This window comes from Prunus persica, chromosome G1 (genome assembly GCF_000346465.2).
Source record: "Prunus persica cultivar Lovell chromosome G1, Prunus_persica_NCBIv2, whole genome shotgun sequence".
Taxonomy (NCBI): Eukaryota; Viridiplantae; Streptophyta; class Magnoliopsida; order Rosales; family Rosaceae; genus Prunus; species Prunus persica.
The window spans coordinates 42088068-42110199 of NC_034009.1; the positions used below are offsets into that span (position 1 = coordinate 42088068).

Genomic DNA, 22132 nt, shown 5'->3' on the forward strand with positions numbered 1-22132 from the left:
TTTTCATGGAGATGGAGGGAGCTAAGAAACCCTAAATTTAATCCCGAGAAGATGCATGGTGCTTTCATAGTCATGAACTCACAGTGCAGCTTAGATGCCACATGGCAAAGCAGTGGGACCCATTGTGGCTTTAAATATTTGTTTTATATTTCTTTATTAAACTCCCTTTTTTTTCAACAGTCGCACCGCCCAAACATACCTCATTAATCACCCAATACAAATTCACAAGTCGACAATTGCTTGTGAACAAGTAGAGGAAAAACCACCAGCTCCATTTGACGGTGATTCTGTCAGGTGGCTTCTTATCAGCCATTGATGCCTAGGTTGACCACGTTTCATGCATATCTTATGAAACGTGGCAGCAGCTGATGCGATTAGTTGTCGTGCATTTATTTATGAACTCATGCATGTTGCAGAGAAAGAGAGGGAGATTCAAAGTTTTGACAAGCGTTACTCTCAGACTTTACTACGTTGTTTACTTTTCTCCTTTCGTGTACCTTAAGCATTGAACTCTCCCTCCCTCTTTTTTCAAACTCAAAAGCATCTGGGTTCAATTTCCAGGCAAGACTTAGTTTACTTAATCAAAGCATATGCACCAAATATAACCAAAGGTACACATAAAAGTATCTTGGTCTTTTGTTGTTTTTTTAAAAGAGGGCCACTACTTTTTCATTTGGACATAATAAAATGCCCACACAAAAAAAGCGGTCAAATACCCGACACATACAAAAATTTCTCCTCATAAAGATAAGAGCTAAAGTGCCTCACCAATTATACAGCATCTTTAGAACCATTTTCTTTTGAGTTCTCGTGCTCTTTCAGATCAGTTTCAAAAGGGAATCCACAAGGGTTTGATTTGAGGGTCAGCTTCCTACAGTTTCTAGAACACAGCTAGCTAGCTAGGCCACCTTTTCTTTTATTTATTAAATAATTTGGTTTATTTTATTAAGTTATCTTGGATAGCCATGATCTTTTTGATCTTTCACACTATAAAATCCGTAGATTAGAAGCCAGCAAGACCAAGACCAAGACTGGTGTATAATTTCCTCTCTCTAGTCACTCACTCATTCACCTTATTTCCTCAACAGCTCTCTTCATGCATTTCCTTTCGTGTACTCATTTGGAACAAATTAACCAACAAGTATATTCAAACCCATCTCTTGCTTTTCTCTAGTAATTAGCTAGCTCTTGGAACCTCAAGCTTACACCTTCAAGCCTTCCTCATTTTGATTTGTTTAAGCTTGTCCAAGGGCAATAACAATTGATCACTCTTTCTAGCTAGCTAGGGCTTTTGGAAGAAACTGAAAATGGGAGTTCAAGGCACTTTGGAGTACTTGTCAAATCTACTAAGCAGTGCCAGAAGAGGCAAGAAGAAGAGGAAGCAAATTCAAACTGTAGCCGTCAAAATCAGGATGGACTGTGAGGGTTGTGCCCGCAAGGTCAAGAAGGTCCTCTCCGGCGTAAAAGGTAATTTCCATATTTTGTATGCAAAGTATTCAATCATGTGTATACATATAATCACGTTTCGACAACAATCAACTTCATCAATGATCCAGATATATACCGTGTTGTAATATAATTTGTTTCGGTCGGAATTAACTTAATTTGATGATGATCACTAGGGGCAAAATCTGTAGACATCGACTTGAAGCAGCAGAAGGCAACGGTGACTGGATATAACGTAGAGGCAAAGAAGGTGTTGAAGGCAGCTCAGTCGACTAAGAAGAAGTGTGAGTTGTGGCCTTATGTTCCATACACTCTGGTGGCCCATCCATATGTTTCTGGAGCCTATGACAAGAAGGCACCTCCTAATATGGTTAGGAAAGTTCCCGACACTGCAACCATCGGTGACACTGCTGTGGACGAGAGCTACACTATCATGTTCAGCGATGACAACCCAAATGCCTGCTCTGTCATGTAGTAGATTTTTATTTTTGTTATATATATAGTGGAATTAATTAATGAATTAGTGCGGTATGCGGGGTTGATATATATATACATGGCTTTTGTTCATGGAGTTTGATCATGCAAGATCTGTGAATCTGGTCCTTTAATTATGTTGATTATTCTTGTCTAGATTTTTGACCCGGGTTCACAGTTGTGCAACATAAATATACGAAAAAGGAACATGTCACATGTTGTTTACTCTTGTGCATACATAGTGGAATTAGTGAATTAATTGTGTGGTGTATGGGATAATGTTGCAAGGGTTTTCGTAGATAGAGTTTTGACCATGGAGAAAATCATTCTCTCTTTTTTGTTTTTTTAGATAAGCAATTGAAGAATGAGATTTACACAAATATCATTTAGTGTGCCAGGGCTTTTAATAGTTACAAAGAGTAATGCTAGCGATATCAATGCAAAATCAAATTTCAAAACGTTTAAATCTCAAATGATGTGACAGTGTTTTATTTATTTATATTTTAAATACACTTCAAACCTCATTCAAAAAAATCGTATCATATTATTTATTGGTGACCGAAATTGAAGAATAAATTGCATGACTTCAATGCCAATAGACGAGTTATTGTGGAATTGAGATCCAATGGTGTTAATGTGAGTTGTTATGAGACAGCTACTCATATCTAAAATCTAACCTAAATTTATTGTATGTTGGTACGTGACGTGGGGGCTTTCTCAAGTGTTCCTACTTTGGCACTGGCAAGAGATTGATTGGTCTCTCTTAATCAATCTGAAGGGTAATAAATAATAAATAATTAAAGTTTACGTGGAAGAAAGAAATTATTGAAATAAATCTCAATAATTAATCCTAGGGAGATCTAGGAAAGTTTGGTAATTTAAATATTTTAATTAGAAATAATATATTATGGAGAACGCATTATAATGTTGGGAGCCGTCGTCTGTCTACGACTCTATGAATTGATAGGTACATAGCTCATGAAATGAAAGCGATTTTGCCTTTTTATTGAAGGCAGGCAGGATGAGAAAAACAGAAATTAAGATTCCAACGTATATGGTGCCACCTTGGTTCACAACTTTCCTAACAACAAAACTTAATTAATTATGTACTATAAATAAATAAATAATTTCTAAACCTACTCCATTTTTATTTTATTTTGAAACCTACTCTTGACTATGTCGTCATTACAAAGACAATATCTATACATGTACTATCATCAGCTGACATGGTGATACCGTGTTATATAATTTCTTATTGGTTAGATTATAGTCTTTGTACATTGACTATGTTTCCTGTGTGAATTTAAGTGTATATATCATACCTAGGTGATAAATATGATTTTTTTAAAGAATTGTTTGGGCAATGGAAACAAGAGCAGAATTAGGAATTTTTCGACATGTGGGTTAGCTAAAGTGTTTAAGGTAAAATCCAATAATTTTTTTTTTTGGGTTGTATTTATAGTTTTTATAGCCTCTTTAGAAATAAAAGTATATATTAAATTATATAAACAACACTAATTCATATCTCCATTGACTAATTTTAATAAATTTTAACATAAAACAAATACATATTAAATGCAACAAGAAAACTGATATTATCAAAATAAAAATGTGTTCAACAACGAAATTGAAAGTATACCTATTTTACTATGTATTTTTATTACTTCCATGCAACTAAATTCATATAAAATTAGTATTTTTTGGACTTCTATAGATTAATATATACTGGGCTATATTTAAAACAAGTCAAATATAGGTATGATTTTTTTTTTTTTCCACAAAAAAAAGCATCCCTGGGCTACGTCCCAGGTTAGCCTTTAACTTGGTTTCGCCACTGAATGGAAACCTTCATGAAGCCCAAAGGCAAAGGAAAACAGCACAAGACAACTCACTTAGAAAATAAAGAGGGAAAAAGCCCATAGGGCGAAACAGAACAATGAAAAGACAAAATCCACTAACAAAAAAAAAGGTCACAAAAAAGTTGACCAAAGCTCAAAAGTCGAATTGAAAGAGTCTGAACGCCACATTAACTGACAAATTAAGCCCAGTTTAATTCAGATTTCTCTATTATTTATCTAGAATTGATATGGACCACACCAAAAGTGTGGTTGCGTGGCGATTTAGGGGTGGAACCAGGCCAAATCGAACGGTGCTTACCCTAGTATGTTGGTAAGCATTATTAGTGCATCTAGCCTACTAAATCTCCCTGCATAGGAAGTCGATGGATGTATTGAGGTAGTTAGGATCCAACAATTGAAAGTTATAATCTAGCTTGATCAAAAGCAATTTGGTTCTATTTCTGCTAATTCCAGGAGCGTTGAAGTCAAGTTTAAACCGGGCTGGCTGGTTATTCTACCAAAACACATTAAAAAAAATTTAAAAAAAATTAAAAACCTAATCAAACTAGTACGTCAGTTTTTCAGAAATTTTCTGACCCATAACCTATATTAAAAGTTTGATTATAACCCTCATTTTCGTTTTTAGGGCTAGTTTGATTCGGCTGGTTATGTAAGGTTTTTAGAATTTTTCTGACCCTTAACCTATATTAAAAGTTTGATTATAACCCTCATATTCTTTTTTAAGGCTAGTTTGATTCGGTTGGTTTATGTCAGTTTTTCAGAAAATTTCCCACCCTTAACCTATATTAAAAGTTTTGGTTCTAACCCTCTCTTTTTCTATGATATTAAAAAAAAAAAAAGTATGTTATTCGAATACAAATAATCTGAATGAAATTTTCATGACAAAATGTGATTATCTAATTCAAAATACAAGGAGTAATTAACTCAATTTATAATACAATTTTTTTTTTCTTGGGAGCTTTAGTTTTAAAACACAACATAGTTTACTAATTTGGAAGATAAGAATACAATTCCATCTAATTAGTAATTACACACAATGCCACTTCTTCTAAGGCAAATAGACTATGCCACATGTCCACCTCCAGCAATCCTTTTTTTGGCCAACCGCCACCGTCATCCAACCGCCAGTTATGTCATTGAAGGGACTCGAACCTTGACCCTCAAAAGAGGAGGGCTCACTCACAAACCACTACACCAAACTTGTTTTTGTAATATTTATTCAATTACACAATATTTATATAAACAATCAACGTTTTTTAAATAAAAATAATAAAAAAATTCATTTCAACACATATTCACTCAAAAACTGCAAATAAAACAAGAAACTGCAACAAAAATACAATGTAGATATCAATTATGTAAAAAAAAAAAAACTACAAACAAAAACAAAAACAACAACTAAAACATAAATTAATTTTATAGAAGCAAAAATTGCACTGCAAAGTATGGGAAAATATAAACATGATGAAAGTACTACAACGAAAACAGAAACGGAAACTACGATACCAAGTCGGGGCAAAAATGCACCTACTAATAAGTGAGGAAGTAAAAGTCAAAACCATGATGAAAGCACTAGAAAATTATACAAAAATCTCTAACCAAATAGCACCTCAAACTCAAATCTAATAATTAAAAAAAAAACCAGAGTAAAAAAATAAAAATTACATCAAAGAGTTGAAAAATAAACTTATAAAAAGCAAAAAATAACTAGAAAATTCAAATAACAATTTGATCAAGAATATACATACCTCAACAACAGGAAAACTAAGCTTCACATTAAAACATGAATACTGTGGAGGTTGTGGAATCAGGCGCAGAGGATCAGAGCTTGAGGTTGTCGAGGGCCAAGCTTAAGGCGTTCATGCTCTCCTCGCTGCCATCAACGGCCACGATCACGCATTTGAGGTTCCCAACCATGCTTGGTTTTTCAACTCAAATTTGACCGGCGAACGCTCTAATTAAAACCATTGCCGGACAGAGAAGAAGGTGAATTTGGTGGCTGAGCGAAATGAAACTCAAGATCATTGTCGTCATCATCGTCATTGCCAGTGGCTTGAGAAGCCATGATTTGAGGCAGTCGTTGTCTAGCGTCTTTGTCCAATAGAGAGATAAAGAAAGGGTGAGATCTGATTTTGGAAGGCTTTTAAACAAAAAGGGTAAAATTGTATTTTATCTTTATAATTTAGACAGGCCCAACGAATCTGGGCCTCCTCTTTAGCGAAATCCAATGAAAATTTAATTCCTATGTATCAAAACCAAAACAGAAATACTCTAGCTATCAAATCCTTGTTAATAAAGATTCTTATGTCTAACACCTAATTTTTCGTTTTTCCTTTTTTAACTCCGGACACCAACTTTCTTCTGTGGATAAGAAGTTCTCATTTCCTAGTTCCTATAAATTGGCCTGAGATGCCCCAACATTCTACTGATTTTAATTTCGTCCTAGAGTGGCATTAGGATTATTAGGCGACTAGTCCAAAGTACTCCTATTTTCCAAAATTCACATGCGTATTTCTATTATCCTGACAATGGAACGTGTAGAAATGTACATTTGGAACTTGGTATTTATCTGCAAATATCAACAACAAAAAATGCAATGCATGGTCCCAAGGAATTCAAAGGGGTTAATCTTTTTTAATTAATTGGGAAGCCAAATAGTTAAAAATTTATAGGAGGCCCAGCCAACAACAAACAAAAGCACATTGAACTTGGAAACTGTTAGCTTAGTATAGAGTTGCTATTCGAATAATAGCGGCAGGGCATGCAGCAGCCAAATTCATTTAACACTTAAATCGTTGAAACAAAACAAAACAAGTCAGTCTTTGACAAATAGCTAGCAATGGGCTTAGCTCATTTGCCTTGTCTTTTACACAAAACAAGGTTGGCCTTTCGAATCCTAAATAATTTAGAAATAATTAGAACCAAAAACAGGGTTCAAATTAACATCTGTTGAGAAGGTTTGTTCCACATAAAAAATTAAGATATTTAACCTAAGTTTATAAGAAATTGGGCTACTTCCTCATTGCAAATTAGTTTTGAATTGAAGTTGTCCACGATTTTCTTCAGCCTCTAATAAATACATTGAAAAGTCAAGTTCTCTCGTTTGTTCTGAAGAGTGAAAGAGGAGTCCCAAATTTGGTGAGTGAGTTTGACAAGGCTGTTGGAAAAGGTTTTGTTGATGTGGTCGACTCACCTATTTTAGTGTCCCAAAACCTTTGAAGAGGCTGTTGGAGATGCCCTAATATGTAAAGTTTGTTAAATTTAATGTTTTCGAATAGGAGATGCATGCTTTTTACACTTTAAAATAATCTTCTTGCATCTCTTATGTTTTTTAAATAAAAAAATTCACGTAGACATCTTTCAATATTAAAGAAAGGATGTTTTTTTGTTGTTGTCAAAGTTAGAATAGGAGAGATAGTTTTCTCACACACACTGTCATTGTACTATGGGAGTTCGAGTTCGAACCTGAGACCACATAAACCCATTAACAAAGAAAGAAATTCTATAAATCAATAACTAATTGTTGTTGCATTATATTTAAGTGTACGAGGGAGTGTGGGAAATTTATTGTAAATAGTGATCTTTAATTTTAACTAATAAGTTAGTGTATATGATAGAAAACTCCTTTGTGTTCAACAAAAAAATAAATTATAAGGGACTTGTAGCTCAAATGATTAATAGCAGTTATTCAACACTCGAGGTCTTGTGTTTGAATCCCCTCTCTGATATCGCTACATATCAAAAAAAGAAAAAAAGAAGGAAAACTCTTTTGTGGGCGACTTTGTCCAATTGGAAAAAGTGATGCTGATCCTCATGACTATGCATTTAAAATAGGCCCAAGATCCAACAAGCCAGCAAGGGCCCCAATTCAAAGAATTAATCATAATTAACCAATGATCATCCCATTAGTTTATTAACCATCCAATCCTTTGATCTCTCTCAATGTCCTCCTCCTATCTCTCCTCCCACCCATTTATAACCAATCCCCCTCTCCCTCCCCCTCTCTCTCTCTCTCTCGTACCCAACCACCCTTCTTTTAAGCTTCTTCTTCTCCATGCATTGTTCATATATAGGAATTAGAGGATACACTTCATAAATTTTCCTTCTTAAAACAACTTCTCTTAGATTTTCTTTCTTTTTTTGTTCCCCTCATAGATTTAGAAGCTTGACAGATCAAGATGGGTCGTGTTAAGCTGGAGATAAAGAGAATAGAAAACACCACCAATCGACAAGTTACATTTTCAAAGCGTAGAAATGGACTCATTAAGAAAGCCTATGAGCTTTCCATCCTTTGTGACATTGACATTGCTCTTATCATGTTCTCTCCCTCCGGTCGTCTCAGCCATTTTTCCGGCAAGCGAAGGTTTTACCATCCTAAATCTCTCACTTGTCATATGTAACTATTCTTGTATGCTTTTTGTGTGTTCTTTTTTTGTTCTTTTTAGAACGATATATGTTTCTTTTCTTTCCATATTGACCTTAAACATATTAGTTTGTTTTATGTATAATTAGCATGATTTGTGTTCTTCTCAAATAGTTAAACTTGATGATCATGTGTGGGAACTTCTTCAGAATATCACATTTTATTATTATTAAAAAAAAATTCCACTTTGTTTAGCTTTTACAGATTATGATAGCAATTCTTTTACTCTGTGATTGTTTTTGGAGATAGAAGTGGATAATTTAGAAAACCATTCATGAATTCAATTTTTTTTTTCTTCTGGTATTTGCCTTGAGAGTAGGATCTCTGACTAGAGTACGTTGAACATCATTTGCACACGTATTAAGTGAATATTAACGACAGTTGTCCACACGTATTTGAATTATTATTACTAGTTGTTTATGCATGTTGACGATGATAAGTAATGCAAAAACAATCATTTTGCATTAATTTCTTTTTTATTCCATAAATATGACTAGCCGTACAACTTCTAGTTAACTTTAAATTTTCATGCATGTACGGGTGTTTCTTTCCTTAATGTAACTAAAATTAAGGGTCAAATACCAAATCTATAACACATGGTCTAAATTACAGGGATCATTTTGGTATTTAACTCTAGAGTTAATATATATATATATATATATATTTATGGTTTATTTCTTAATTTTCTTTTGGTTCGTGTTTCTTGGTTAAATTTCAATTCAAGTTCTGCTCTGATAAAAAATTTATTGTGGAAATCAGGATTGAGGATGTATTCACCCGCTACATTAATCTTCCTGACCAAGAAAGAGAGCAGTACGTGTTCTTGAAACTAAAGAAATTACTTGATGTTAATTCAGACAGAAATTTTTTTAAATTTTTTTTTATAATTAGACAGCTAATTTTATTTTATTATGATTTATTTGGTTAATTATTGCAGTGCTATAATTTTCCCTGATCACAACAAACATCCGTATGCTCTTTCTCCCCTCTAGAATTAATAGTCTCAAAGTTCTTCATTTTTGTCATATTTTGGTTTTGTTAAATATTTTATTTGGGTCTGAATTTGTTGAATATAATTTAATCTTTTATTGTCCTTTTGCAGTGATCTTCAAAACAAAGAGGTCAGATACATGACATCTAGCAATGTACTCAATTGTATTTTCTCTTGTGGTTTTACATATTCATTTTTCTCCACATAAATATATACATATACCATATTGTTTGTTTTCTTGCAGTACTTGCTTAGGACTCTTCAGCAACTAAGAAGTGAAAATGATATTGCTCTACAACTTGCCAAGTTTGTCCCCTCCTCTCCATGCTCTTAATTTTTTTCAATACAAGCAATGAAGAAATGAGAAATATTTGCGTGTGCCTGTAACATCACCACGTGGTGGAATTACCAATCCATCAAAATTATAACGCGTGATGATATCAAGTTTATACTTTATAATATACTAACCTCTTCGCACGCGCTTTCGCGCTTGTGACAAACTTTTTAAAAAAATTTTAAAATTTATTTTAGAATTAAAAAAAGATAATGGGTAGTTATTTTTCATAAAAATGGGATCCATTATTTGAATTTTCTTTTTTTTTTTTTAAATTTTTTAATATGAAAAAGTATAAATCTACCATATATTACCCTCATTTAATTAATAATTTCAATTCTTAATGTTTACATTAACTAAGGATATTTTCTCGTATTTTGAATGTTTTACCATTCTTAACATTTTGCTTTATATATATATATATATTAATAAATGTATATGAGTTATAATAGGTGGAATGATAACACCACAGCCACACCGAATAGTTTCACGTTTTTCTATAAATAGCTTGATTGATTTTGTTTGTTTTTTCCTTTGTGCGGCCTCAACTCTGAATGCTTGAATCGAAGTAGTCCCACGGCTGTTAGCTCTGAAATTGAGGTACAAACTTTCCTGCTTGTGTGAGGTTGTTTTTGTAAGCTTATGTTACTTTGTTCTTTTATGATTCTTGACCTTTACATGTTTTTTAATTTTTTTATTTCTGAGAAGAAAACAAAAAATATGTTTATTTTTTCTTATGATTCTTGACCTTGACATGGTTAATTCCTCTTTAATTATAGGAACTTCAACAGGAAATTGGAGGACTACAGCAACAACTTCAAATGGCCGAGGAGCAGATAAGGTATAAATTATAAAATAAAAAACCTATAAGTAAATATATAATTTATTTTTTCTTCATTTTGCCAACATATTTCATCTTAATTTTCCTTCTTTAGGCTATAAAATTTATATTTCTTTGGCTGATAAATTTATGTAGGATATATGAGCCTGACCCATTAAAAATCACATCTATGGCGGAGTTTGAATCCTGCGAAAAAAGCCTTATGGACACATTGACGCGTGTTATGCAGAGAAAGGTTGAGACACCCCCTCATCATTTAATTAAATTTAATTTTCTGGTTTCTTATTAGGAAGATAACTTAATTGATCATGATCTCTATTTTCATTTTGCAGGAATATTTGCTGAGTAATCATCTTTCTTCCTATGACTCATCTGGAATGCCCGTAAGTAAATCAATGTTTAAAGATGTTAAGATCCGCTTAATTTCATCTTGAAGCTTAAAAACGAGTATTGAAGGGGTAATTACATGTCATATTTGAATATATATAAGATGTCTCTTTTATTATGAATATATACTGTGGTGTAATCTTGGGGCCTTCAAGATCCAAGGCAACCAACTTAAACTGATGGATCCGATTCAGTCTTATATAATTTTAATCGGTTTCGATGATTTGTTGAATTTTTTAATTGAATTCTTATATATGTGCTGTGCATAGAGGTTTCATGCTTTTCTGCATTTGAAATTGCATAAATTATAAACAATTTAAGTCATTTTTCATAATTTTGTGGATATACAGCAAGTGTTGCCAGGCTCCTTCGAGAATGAGGTTGCAGGTTGGTTGTCTAGCGGTGGCCACAACCAAGCCCAAATTTACGATGCATCTGCTCCCTTGGATCATCAACTTAGGTACCTAATTAATCGAATTAAGGTTTGTGAATTAATTAATTAAATTATAATGAAATACCTTAATTTTTTTCTTAATGTGTAGGAACTTGTCTTCGACACTGTATGATCCGTTTTCACAAGGAACAAGTTCAAATGCAGATCCAAGTAGCATGGGAGAGTGTCATGTGAGTGTCACAAATGCCAGTGATGGAGAGCTTCCACCATGGCCTCAGGCTTACACTAATTCCTCTGGGCACCCCTCCACCCTCATGCCCTCAGGCTTGTTGCCACAATTTCAGGTTCATTTCTGCCTTCTATACACACTCTATTTCATCTTTCAATATTGTCAATAAGGTTTGCCAAAAGTAGGTGTGATGATCTTATCAGATATCTAGCATATTAGGTTAGTCAAGACTGTGTGTGCAGACGTAATTTTACCTAATCAATTATTCAAATTCACAGTTTAACATCTTAACATATTTAGAATGTTTGATAAGAGAAAATTTATTACCGCGCTTTACAAGATAGTGTTTGTGATTGTGAGACCAAAAAAGGCCAACATTTTCCTGTCGTGACCTAAAAACCGTGGGTTTAGGCTGTTTTTCTAGTAGTAAGAGCCATGAATATATATTTGTTATTTCTAATCTTGGGTTGGCGTTCTAATTGAGTCAATTAATTTGAATGATGGTGCAATTAAGCAGCATACAATGGTGGGCTCGAACATGCCAGAAATAATGCCACACGAGCAGGTGGAGATCCCAGTGGGCAGCCCCAATGTTCAAGCTTACAATGAAGGTGCAGAGTATCATGAAAACAAGGTCCCTCAGCTTAATGGACATTAATGTGTGATGCCGCAGCATATAAATATATATATATATATATATATAAAATATAATATAAAACCTTAGCTTGCTGTTATAATTTGTAGCAATACATGTAAGTAGGAGAATCAAGCAGCTCATGAGGTGCCACTTTGTTAAAACAACTGACAAATTTTTGCGTTTTATTATTATTATTATTTTTCTTTCTGTTTTGGTTGCTTGGTTGGATTATGATGTTTAAGTGTTTGTTGGAAGGTGTGTCTAGTTTGAATGATATTCTATTTTGATCCATATGGTTTCAATTAAGGAAATATATATTACGATTTTGAATCCTCAGCGGATCCAGGAATTTTAAAAGAAAGGGGCATTTTTAAATTGTGTTAAGACACAAGATAAAATGAATATGCCAGAAACCACCCCCCACCAGCCTCTCCCTCTCTCTCTCTCTCTCTCTCTCTCTCTCTCAGATTAATAACCAAAGAACAACAGCAGTTCATTAGCAGCAGCATATATCAAAGATTACTATAAAATCATATACCAATTCCTCATTTTCTACTAACCTTCATGTAGAGAGATGAGAATAGCAAAGCAGTCACGCACGCTGCAAGCAGACTTCCAAAGTTCCATGCGGGGAGCTTTTTTTCAATGGACTGGAGTTGGTGCTAAGGCTTTTTTTTTTCTTTTTTTTTTCCCTGGTTTTTTTTTTGGGGGGGTCAAAGAAGAAATATATCCAATTTGCCTGGCATAAAACCTAGCCTCACTTGAACTTTTTTTCTTTTCTTTCTGGACTGAAAGAAGCACTCGACTTTATGTAAACTTTTCTACAAAAATAATTTTTATAAATTTCTATAAATTATTTTCTAAAGACCAAAAAGAAAATATAGCCCATATACCTCTGACATCATTCATGTTTATCTCTATGAACTACATAACCTTGACTGGAAGAAGGCATCTTTTTTACCTACAACTTGGTCGACAAGTGGCAAAACAGAACAATTAGCAGACAAATTTCCATGCAGGCATACAACTAAGGTTTGGCCATGAGCCAATGGCAGGTCCTGTAGCGTGGCAAAGCCAACGAGGAGAGTCTGAGTTCTTTCAGTTACGAAAATCTGATGATTTTAATTGTTTTCAAATGTAAAACAAATGAAGGTGTGAAAATAATCGTGTTTGGTTCACCTTCTTGCTCATGAGCGACATTTTGCAGTCAAGTTCAACTTCTGCCAAATTACACATGTACATGCATGCAAATTACCACTCAAATATTGATTTGTATTTGATTAATTATTATAAATGAAAATTCAAATAAGCATGAATTGCTCACTCAAAATTTGAATAATTAGGGGGGGAAAATTTTAATTTGAATATCGAAGCAGAAGACTAATTAACATTTTTTTTAAGAGTTTCATGCTCTCCACCACTCTCCAAGTAACCACACACACACACATTCAATCCTTGTGTGAATTGACAAATTAAAGGCAGTTTCCATTCAAAACTCAAGCATACTAATGATAAAATGATGAGTTACAAAATGTTAACCGCCGAATAAACCTCTCCTTACTTATACTACGGGTCTTCCTTCTGCCTTGGAAACCTAATCGGCATACAAGAGTATTTGTCCATATGTAATGGAAATTGATCCCGACAAGGAATCTATGAGGAAATTCATTGGCATAAGTACTAGAAGTACTTGATCTATGTGATATATTGATTGGCCAATACACAAAATGTTTTACGCACACGTGTACTTATTGGAAGTTGATTAATCATTTGATGAAGTTACACAAAGGAAAGTCTTATTTCCGCTCCTAGATTCTCGGCAATTTTTACACCGAGTGTATATACGAGAGGTAGAAAACGCGCGAACAACACACATATTTTGAACACACATGCACTCATAGTAATATGTACTAAACCCTTTTGTCATGCTTAACAAAACAGAGGAGGCTCTTTTGTGGCCTAATTATAAGTATCTTAATGTACAAGCCTCTCACCAATTACCAAATAATTAATAAAATTTGAAATTAAAAAAGGTTACACTAATGCTTAAAACATTTCCCAAGTACGGAATTGTTACTTTTTTCTTCTTCTTCTTCTTTTTTTTTTTTTTTCACCAGCTGACCTCCTTTATCTTTGTGACACATATTGGTTTGTTTGCCTATAAATTAGCTGTAGCTCCTAAGCCATTTGAAGATACAAACAACTTCGTTAATTTTATCTTTTTGTGCCTCTCTTCCGATCCCATTAACAACTAGAGGTATTGGTATTTACTTTCCTTTCACTTCCTTACTCTCCTTCGCCATCCTCAGCCTTCTCCTTTTATTTCACATCCCCCATCCCCCTCTTTAATTTTTTTTCGTATTTTTGTTGTGTTTTCACATTTCCAATTACACAGAAAAGAACATTTTGTAATCCCTTTCTACTTTGTTGTGTCCATTTTCATTATGTACAGGAGTAACAGGATTTTTATTTATCTTGTTTATTAGCAATCTGTGGCGTGTGAGGAGGCATATTGGCAGGTAATTCACAAGAATCTCCTAGAAAATCAAAGAAAATAACTTAATTTGGAATTTATATATGAAAAAGAGTACCCTTTGATTTGGTTTGGCTTATGCAAGTTTGATTTAATCTACACGTTTTTTTGGGTCTTAGATCTCTCTTTTATATAACATTTATGTCCAAAGAGTCACTTTAAATTGAATATTTTATAATTTCTCTGTACTCACAAGAAAAAAAAATTGTATAGAAGATTAAAGCTAAAACCAAGAAAGCCAAACAAGAAATTTTCAAGTTATCGGACTCATGTATTCTTTTCTTTTCTTCTCTTTTCTTTTCTTGCTGGAAACTCATGTTTTCTTTGGTTTTATCAAATGGGGAGTTTTTGGAATGAAAATCTGGCCCTTTGGCCCCTGCTGTTGCATGTATCCACTGACCTTAAATTTACTTCCCTTTCAGCAAAGTCAAGTTATTCCCTCTATTAAAAGCGTGTCAGATGTTTTTAATGGGTCCCATATTAGGACTCATCTCAAGTTTAAATTTATTTTTTAAAAGGTTTAAATATTTTAAGAAAATTTTAAATTTTTTTTTTTTTTTTGGGTCAAAGAGTCAAAATTGACAGACCTTCCATTAATTGTTTTTGTATTTAAATAGGTTATATATATTTAAATCATTTTTTATAATATTTTTTATAGAAAATTTATTTAGTCCCATAAATGCCACGAAATTTATAATTTGATGACTTGTCTTTAACAAGTCTTGTATTTATAAAAATATAAATTATGAAATTGATTAATTTGTAGCATATATAAATTGTGATCAGAAAGAATCAGATGGAGAATGAGTCGTCGGCTGGCGGAGGAGCTCCTTTTGATCAGTTTAACTTCACTTTTGACGACGACGACGGCGATGATGATGATCACTTTGTCACCAATCACAACATGCAAATGCCTTCAAACCAGAAGAATAAGGCTGCGGTGAACTTATACACTTTACCATTTTCAATTTAATTAACATTTCTCAACAAAAATATATATGACATATATTTTGTAAGTGATAATAATGCTACTTGGATGGATATCATTTGTAAGAAAAATATCACTAATAATTATCAATAAATATGATACAAATAGTTTTATTTTTTTCGCACGTCTAATGCTAATTATTTTACGACATAATATGTGATGTTTGTAGCAGGAACATGTTGATCTAGGATCATCAAGTAGTGGAAGCTCTCAGCCTATGAATCAGGCAAGGTCGAGGGAGAGCGTAACGGTGTCAGCCTTCACTCCTTTTAGCGGACTATCAGATCCTCTCCATGAGCAACCTGCAAACTTGGCATCAATGGGGGCTTCATCTTCAACTCCATTAGTTGAGACGCCGCAAAGCCACCGTCGCATAACAGTATGCAGCTGGCCTCGTTAACTCATTTTGTATCTCTCGATTTAGTTTTTTTTATTTTTATAAATTTAAAATTTTAAAAAAATAGCATGCTTGCATTGATGATGCCATTGTTAATCACATTTCTAAGGGAGCATTAGTCATATTTTTTATATTGATGTTGATCAGATTGAAGAACTCAGTCACGCATTGCAAAGTAATGAGTCTCAACCAAATCCGGAAAAGTCAGGCCCTTCAGTTTCTAACTTTCCGTCACCGGAAACGGCCTTTAATCCTGAACTTGAAGGAGCATCACAACCGCATCCTCCAAGAATGGTAAGACACTAAAACGTAATTTGATATAGATATTATAATCTGATATGTGTGGTGAGATTATCAGTTTAAATCATTAATTACATCAATTTTTATTTGAACATACTGACTTTAACCGCAAGTCTAACAACATTACATATTGGACTATATGATAAAAGAACATTTTTCGGACCTCACTTCAAGTTTATGTTATTGCACATTAGGTTCACTTTTGTGCAATCTAAGACTAAAAATTGTTTTTGATATGTTTTCAGGTTTTGTTTAGTTGATGTTGATGATTATTCTTGTTGCCTTCTTACATAGGATAATCTCGAGCCCGGATCATCAGTTGGAAATAACTGGTTCAGTCTAAATCAAGCAAATTCCATCCAAATTTTCATGCCGGGAGCTGTAGGGTTTCCAAGCTATCAGTACTCTAACCCTCCACTTATGTTTGCTCAAAACGACAGGGAAACAATACCGTTTTACTTCAATTTGCCCATGCCAATACAGCCACATCGTCCAAGACCGGTATGTATACCCCAAGCATTTTACTGTCCTCCAATTTAGAATTTAACATGGTTTTTATCATGTTTGGGCTACATTATAGTAATGGTTCTTGAATTGTATCTCGAGTTGTATTTTCGTCCCTCATTTTCAATAACAGTTGTTGCCGTCCTCAAATTAGGACCCATAGTGCAATGCGAAACCTAATTTTAAAAACAACACCAACTATTATTGAAATTCAGGATACAATTCAAGGACCATTGCTACAATTTAGCCTTATACTTGTGTAAATTAAGCAAAGAGAAATCAAACCGTTACCAAAGCATGCAAGATTCACTATGTGATCCATATGCACCTACGGCTAACAATTATCCACGACTATCTTTGACATCTTGATCATGAGCAGATGCATATGGGAGTAACTATCCGTGATGGTGTGGTGGAGCCTCACCATCCAGAACCAGAACCAAATGTAGCAATTCAGTCACATCCCCAAATGGAGCAAGTGCCTCTGTATGTCAAATACTACTCTTTTGGAAACTTTTCATTTGCAAAAGCTTGCTACTGCATACATTCTGATTTCGAACATATCTTACTTGACGCACAGGTCTCTAACTTTGGGTCACAGTCAATATGGCATAAACACAGTAAGTTCTCTGTTTTGACCCTTCAAATCCTGTTGTAAAATAATAATAAAAGATATCAGTTTCATGATATTTCACCAAGCAATTTGACCACAATACTGTTGTACACAACTGGTTTGCTGTAAGCAGATGATGGCCGGGCTAGGAGTTGCAGATCAAAGGCCATCCCAGAGCAACCAGCAGCAAGCCACTTTGTACCCCCAGCAACTCAATGATCCTCCAAGGCCTTGGACCCCATCAGGGTTCTGGTACATGACCTGCCATAATCACCATCTTAGTTGACTGCTCTTATAACATTTAGTATGCAAGTATGCAGTTATGCTTACGCATTGACATGCTTAATTTCAATGTGATAATTGAATTTAGGACCCAAAATAATCAAGTTATGCCAGCTAATGGAGCATGTAACCAACAATGGACCAACTGCATACCCCATGGAGCTGTACAGACAGGGTACACAAAATTCAAATTTTGCAAGGTGAACACAGAATCATTGTTTATGAACACATTGTTAACTTCTCTATATTTATGTATCTGATTCAGGCCCCAAGGACCAGAGCAATTACTGAACCAGCCACAACAGCTGAACCAAGTGCAGCCACCAAATACTTTTGGTTCACAACAGTTTCATCACCCTAGGCGACCTGCAGGGCTTTCTGCACCTCTTTGGTATCTGATCCAGCTTTAATCTTTCTTAATTTAAATTAGTTTGATCATGGAAGTTAACAGTTGATCAAAGGCTATGAACTTATTGTATATCTTCTGAGTTTAGGCCTCCTAAGCATACCAAGAGCCAGAATGTGCTGACTCCTTGGATCCTGGAGTCTTCGTTTGCTGCAAGGTAGTATATTGAATATATATAACCACAGTTGTATAACATTGAGCAGAGTATTGTAATATAGTTCAATCTTAATTTTGAAATCTAGGGTCCAATCTTTGCCTGAAACACAAAATAATCACACCCAGGCGGTGCCACCACACCATTCTAATTCTATAAAACCTGATCCTTTCATGCAGTCTGGGTGAGCAAATAGAAACTTGAAGTCTTCTATATATGAAAGAGAAATACTTTCTTAAGCATTTGGAAAAATGGTAAGCACAACAAATATTACGTTTATGATTATGGGTTGTTGGAATTTAATTAGGCTGGGGCAAGTATCAGATCATCAGGAACAACCTAACCAAGATTCAAGGGCATCTAATGTAGCTTATCCACAGCAACACGACTCCATAGTTAGTGGACCTATCATCGCATCTGGGTACACAATTATTCAATTTCATAATTTAATTTCCATGATATTATAGAACATACAACTATGTATGTGCTTATTGAATTCCAATAAGGTTCTTCCTTCTTCTTCTTCCTTAGGCCTCAGGGAATGGGTGGTCAACAGAAAAACCCTGACCATATGCAGATGATACCTGATGTTGTAGCTGATATAAGGTCAAGGCCTTCTGTGCTATCTAACATAGCTGATCCTCAGAATCACAGCTCTGGGCTCTCAAGAGCTCCTATGCCTTTTAGGTACCTAAATGATCCTCATTTGCTTATATTATATATTCTTTCAAGGAATAAAGGAACTGCTTTTGAAAGAAAAAAAGTTAGAAACTAACTTGCTTTCGTGCCATGTTTAAGATCAAGTTGAGATGCTAGTTATCTAGAAGGGTTTAGTTTTCTGGTGGACCTATGTAAAGGGGTTTAGTTTTCTTGGTGCTTTCATCTTCATGCTCGTACTGAATTCTTTTTGTAGGTTAGCTCCTGTCCAACTTGATGACATACTGAATCAATCTACTATTCCAAGTGATAGCAGTTCTCAGAGGAGTGTTCAATTCCGAAACTCCCCAACTGAACAAGTAAGAGTCTTCCTCTCCTCACTCGATGATTTTCGAAAGTTCAAAGTGATATATATAGAACTCTACATTTGTAAATTAGGGGTCTCTCCCCTATCCACTTAAGAATTCTTAGTCGCACATTTTTGCTATGCACATTAGACAAAAATCCTGTCAATAGGTAGTTTCTTTTTTCTAGTGTAACTTTTGTAAATAAGTGTTTTTTAGCAGGGGACAGCAGAACAACAAGACTACGTTGTCAAACGACGCGGCAAACAACTTCAATTAGGAGAGTCATCGTCGCTGGCCAAACGCTCCAAGGTATTTCAGTATTACCTTGCATTACTTCCATGGTTTTGCAAAGGCTTAACTGCGGGCAAGAGTTTCAGAACTGACATTGTACTATCACTGATGAAAACATCTTTTACTGATCGGATCAAATGCAGAGGAATTCAGCAGCTTCTAGTCGTACAGAAGTCAACAGGAGTACTTTTGAATCTCAAGAAAAAGAAATGGATATGTTGTCTAACCTTTTCTCTCCTTCTAATGCAAGGTCTACGAAATTTTATTGAATGATGTTCTTCTTGTTCTTAGTAACTTCCAACTTATTACAGTTTTTATGATTTCAGGGAAATAAAAAATAGACTTTATGACCCAACGTTTGAGGCAATCGGCCAGCCTATTGACCCCCATCTCCGAATGTTTCAAGCAAGCAAGCAATTCCTCCAATGAAGAGATAGTGGGTTTTGGTCACCTTTAACTTGTCTGGCAAGGGTTAACACTTGCTATAATATATCTTACTGTATTAAGGTCAACTAATAAATAGACGGTGTAACTCTGACATTATAGTCCATCATAACTGTTTAAGGGCATATTCCTTTATGAATTTTGTAAAATGTTTTTATATTTATATTTTAAATTTTCTATCTAGTTCCAGTTCTCATGTTACTTTAAAATCTATATATAACAATCATGACTTGAGATTTTAATGGAGAAGCATGGCAACCATGGAATAAAAAAATGTAATAAATATGTGAATAAGAAAGAAGAAGAAAAACCCTTGAATAAGAACACATCATCTGCTTACATGTAAGGAAGAGGAGGTGCCAAAAGGTTAAATTCCATTAAGAAGTTCTGATAATTGGTACAACATTCCTTGTTATGAAAATAGGAAGATCAATAAACAATTGCCTCTTGGCTTTTAACATCTGATTGATTGGAAGGGAAATGCGGTGTAGCAGTGTTTCATTTGGGGAAGTGGCTTTTATCCACAGTAAGCTGCTGCATTAAGGTACAGCTAACCTGTGCAGGAGCCAGGATGAACATGGTAGGTGGGTGATAGAATTGACGTGAGACCACAGATCCTTGCGAAACAAACGAATAACAGGTTTAAATCGGTTCATACGTCCATATAATCCTCAAGAATCAAGCTTGCCTGGGGAGGTTTGATTTACAATTTGTAGAAACAAAGAAATAACAGATGGCATGGAAGTTATGCAAACCAGAAGAACAAATGTTTTCTTCTATACAGGAGTGCTGTTATGTATCTGTAGTCTGGTTTGTTGTTCGGGATACTCATATTCAATTTTCAGACTTGATTATTCCTGATTCTACTTTCAAGAATTAAATGATTTTATTTCTCGGTTTTCCAAGGTTTTCTGCTGCAAAGATGTAAATTTGGTTAATTGTGGCTGGCTTTCAACTCTTTAGCCTGCTATTGTACTTCTGTACATAGATTTTTTGCACAATATTCTAATTAAAAATAGATACAAAAGTTAGTTGGTATGGAATTTGACATATTATTGTGTGGTAGACAAATAAAAGATATACAAATATATCCAATGTTTACAAACAAGACCCAGGAAAAGAAGATGCATCAGGACAAAGGATAGATCCTTGATATTATCTCAACTTGGTTCTGTCTACTCACTCTACTTTCATTTTAAAACACCCGATAACAGAAATCAAGATTACATAGTATTAATACATTCTAAAAGTAGGCCACTAATTCTAATTATTCAACAAAAAGAAAACAAGATCCATCTCTTGACAAAAACTAACCTCAATAAAGAGTGTTATCAAAAACCCAAGGTTCATGCACGAAAAGCTCTCGGCCATTCAATTGCACTGTTCCTGAAGCTATGTCCTCTGCACGTTTCCTTGCTGCTTCAGCTCTTCTGGCAGATGCATCATCATCCTACAAAAACATGTATACATATGAGAATATTATAAATTCGTTACATTCGTTACTTCCACCAACCCAAACAAAACTAAAAAATAAAAACAAGAACAAGACTCTTAATAGATATTGCAAGTCTGAAAGAGGCACAGGCAAGAGCCTATAACCATAGAAGACAACATTAGATTCTTAAGAATAACAAGTGATCAGTACCTAAAATCTACTACAAGGCCGGGAAGACCGTGACAATTTATACCTTGCAATGCTGCTAGCAGAAACACACTAATTCTACACATCAAGGAAGTCCTTAAATCTACAATTACCAATCAATACAAACCTTGAAATCCATCACACACAAATTACACATAAAAGAAAGAAAATTTTCTCTATTTGCATATTCTAAGCAATATCTTATATTGTATTTGTACCCAAAAAGTAGTGGTATTTAATCACACATGAAGCTTCCAATTCCAAATTATGTAATGTAGATACAATTCAACAACAAAAAGGGAAAGAATGAGAGAAAAACAAACCCTAGGCCCTAAAAATCAAAAGCAAGAGAAATTTGCAAAAAGAAAAAGAAAAAAAACCTTCTGGCGTTTCCAGGCGAGGAACTGGGCCTTCGTCATGGACCTCGGGTTCTCGCCTTGCTTATTTTCTTGCTCTTCCGCTTCTGCTCCCATGTTTTTTTTTCCTCTTTCGTTTTCTCTGATTTTTCTTCCTTCCAAACAGAGGGTGTGAGAGTCTGAGACTATGGAAAATAACGGCG

At 34.4% G+C, this 22132-nt stretch overlaps 4 protein-coding genes across 8 annotated transcripts; 3 read left to right on the forward strand and 1 right to left on the reverse strand.

The window, feature by feature from the left end:
* On the forward strand, positions 796-2218 carry LOC18789701 (heavy metal-associated isoprenylated plant protein 24). The gene is made up of 2 exons (XM_007223608.2): positions 796-1467; positions 1623-2218. The coding sequence occupies exons 1-2, from the start codon at positions 1308-1310 to the stop codon at positions 1919-1921; spliced, it is 459 nt and encodes a 152-aa protein (XP_007223670.1). The 5' UTR covers positions 796-1307; the 3' UTR covers positions 1922-2218.
* On the forward strand, positions 7364-13017 carry LOC18790093 (agamous-like MADS-box protein AGL104). Of its 3 annotated transcripts, none has more exons than XM_007222149.2 (12): positions 7364-8142; positions 8962-9015; positions 9140-9172; positions 9305-9347; positions 9438-9499; positions 10100-10127; positions 10307-10368; positions 10504-10603; positions 10701-10751; positions 11106-11215; positions 11298-11493; positions 11896-13017. In XM_007222149.2, the coding sequence occupies exons 1-12, from the start codon at positions 7958-7960 to the stop codon at positions 12034-12036; spliced, it is 1065 nt and encodes a 354-aa protein (XP_007222211.1). In that variant the 5' UTR covers positions 7364-7957; the 3' UTR covers positions 12037-13017. The 3 variants fall into 3 exon arrangements, with proteins under 3 accessions (XP_007222211.1, XP_020410351.1, XP_020410352.1); XM_020554762.1 differs by having other exon boundaries at positions 9305-9323; XM_020554763.1 differs by lacking the exon at positions 9140-9172 and having other exon boundaries at positions 9305-9323.
* LOC109946441 lies at positions 14265-20063 on the forward strand. The gene is made up of 19 exons (XM_020554202.1): positions 14265-14272; positions 14471-14534; positions 15335-15488; positions 15709-15915; positions 16081-16227; positions 16528-16734; positions 17117-17223; positions 17318-17357; positions 17484-17602; positions 17721-17807; positions 17898-18023; positions 18127-18195; positions 18281-18376; positions 18500-18613; positions 18724-18879; positions 19106-19208; positions 19416-19505; positions 19631-19737; positions 19814-20063. The coding sequence occupies exons 3-19, from the start codon at positions 15345-15347 to the stop codon at positions 19914-19916; spliced, it is 2022 nt and encodes a 673-aa protein (XP_020409791.1). The 5' UTR covers positions 14265-14272; positions 14471-14534; positions 15335-15344; the 3' UTR covers positions 19917-20063.
* On the reverse strand, positions 17223-22124 carry LOC18788721. Of its 3 annotated transcripts, none has more exons than XM_007223899.2 (3): positions 21954-22124; positions 21246-21381; positions 17223-17611 (listed from the first exon to the last, which is right to left on the reverse strand). In XM_007223899.2, the coding sequence occupies exons 1-2, from the start codon at positions 22044-22046 to the stop codon at positions 21247-21249; spliced, it is 228 nt and encodes a 75-aa protein (XP_007223961.1). In that variant the 5' UTR covers positions 22047-22124; the 3' UTR covers positions 17223-17611; position 21246. The 3 variants fall into 3 exon arrangements, with proteins under 3 accessions (XP_007223961.1, XP_020409794.1, XP_020409793.1); XM_020554205.1 differs by lacking the exon at positions 17223-17611 and adding an exon at positions 20223-20548; XM_020554204.1 differs by lacking the exon at positions 17223-17611 and having other exon boundaries at positions 20964-21381; positions 21954-22123.

Coding starts and splice junctions, on each gene's coding strand:
- LOC18790093 (XM_007222149.2), top strand. CDS start 7,958: ATGGGTCGTGTTAAGCTGGAGATAAAGAGAATAGAAAACACCACCAAT. Junction 9,348..9,437: donor GATACATGACATCTAGCAAT/GTACTCAATTGT, acceptor GTTTTCTTGCAG/TACTTGCTTAGGACTCTTCA. Junction 10,752..11,105: donor ATGACTCATCTGGAATGCCC/GTAAGTAAATCA, acceptor GTGGATATACAG/CAAGTGTTGCCAGGCTCCTT.
- LOC18789701 (XM_007223608.2), top strand. CDS start 1,308: ATGGGAGTTCAAGGCACTTTGGAGTACTTGTCAAATCTACTAAGCAGT. Junction 1,468..1,622: donor GGTCCTCTCCGGCGTAAAAG/GTAATTTCCATA, acceptor GATGATCACTAG/GGGCAAAATCTGTAGACATC.
- LOC18788721 (XM_007223899.2), bottom strand. CDS start 22,046: ATGGGAGCAGAAGCGGAAGAGCAAGAAAATAAGCAAGGCGAGAACCCG. Junction 21,382..21,953: donor TCGCCTGGAAACGCCAGAAG/GTTTTTTTTCTT, acceptor ATGTTTTTGTAG/GATGATGATGCATCTGCCAG.
- LOC109946441 (XM_020554202.1), top strand. CDS start 15,345: ATGGAGAATGAGTCGTCGGCTGGCGGAGGAGCTCCTTTTGATCAGTTT. Junction 18,024..18,126: donor GGGCTTTCTGCACCTCTTTG/GTATCTGATCCA, acceptor TTCTGAGTTTAG/GCCTCCTAAGCATACCAAGA. Junction 19,506..19,630: donor CGCTGGCCAAACGCTCCAAG/GTATTTCAGTAT, acceptor GATCAAATGCAG/AGGAATTCAGCAGCTTCTAG.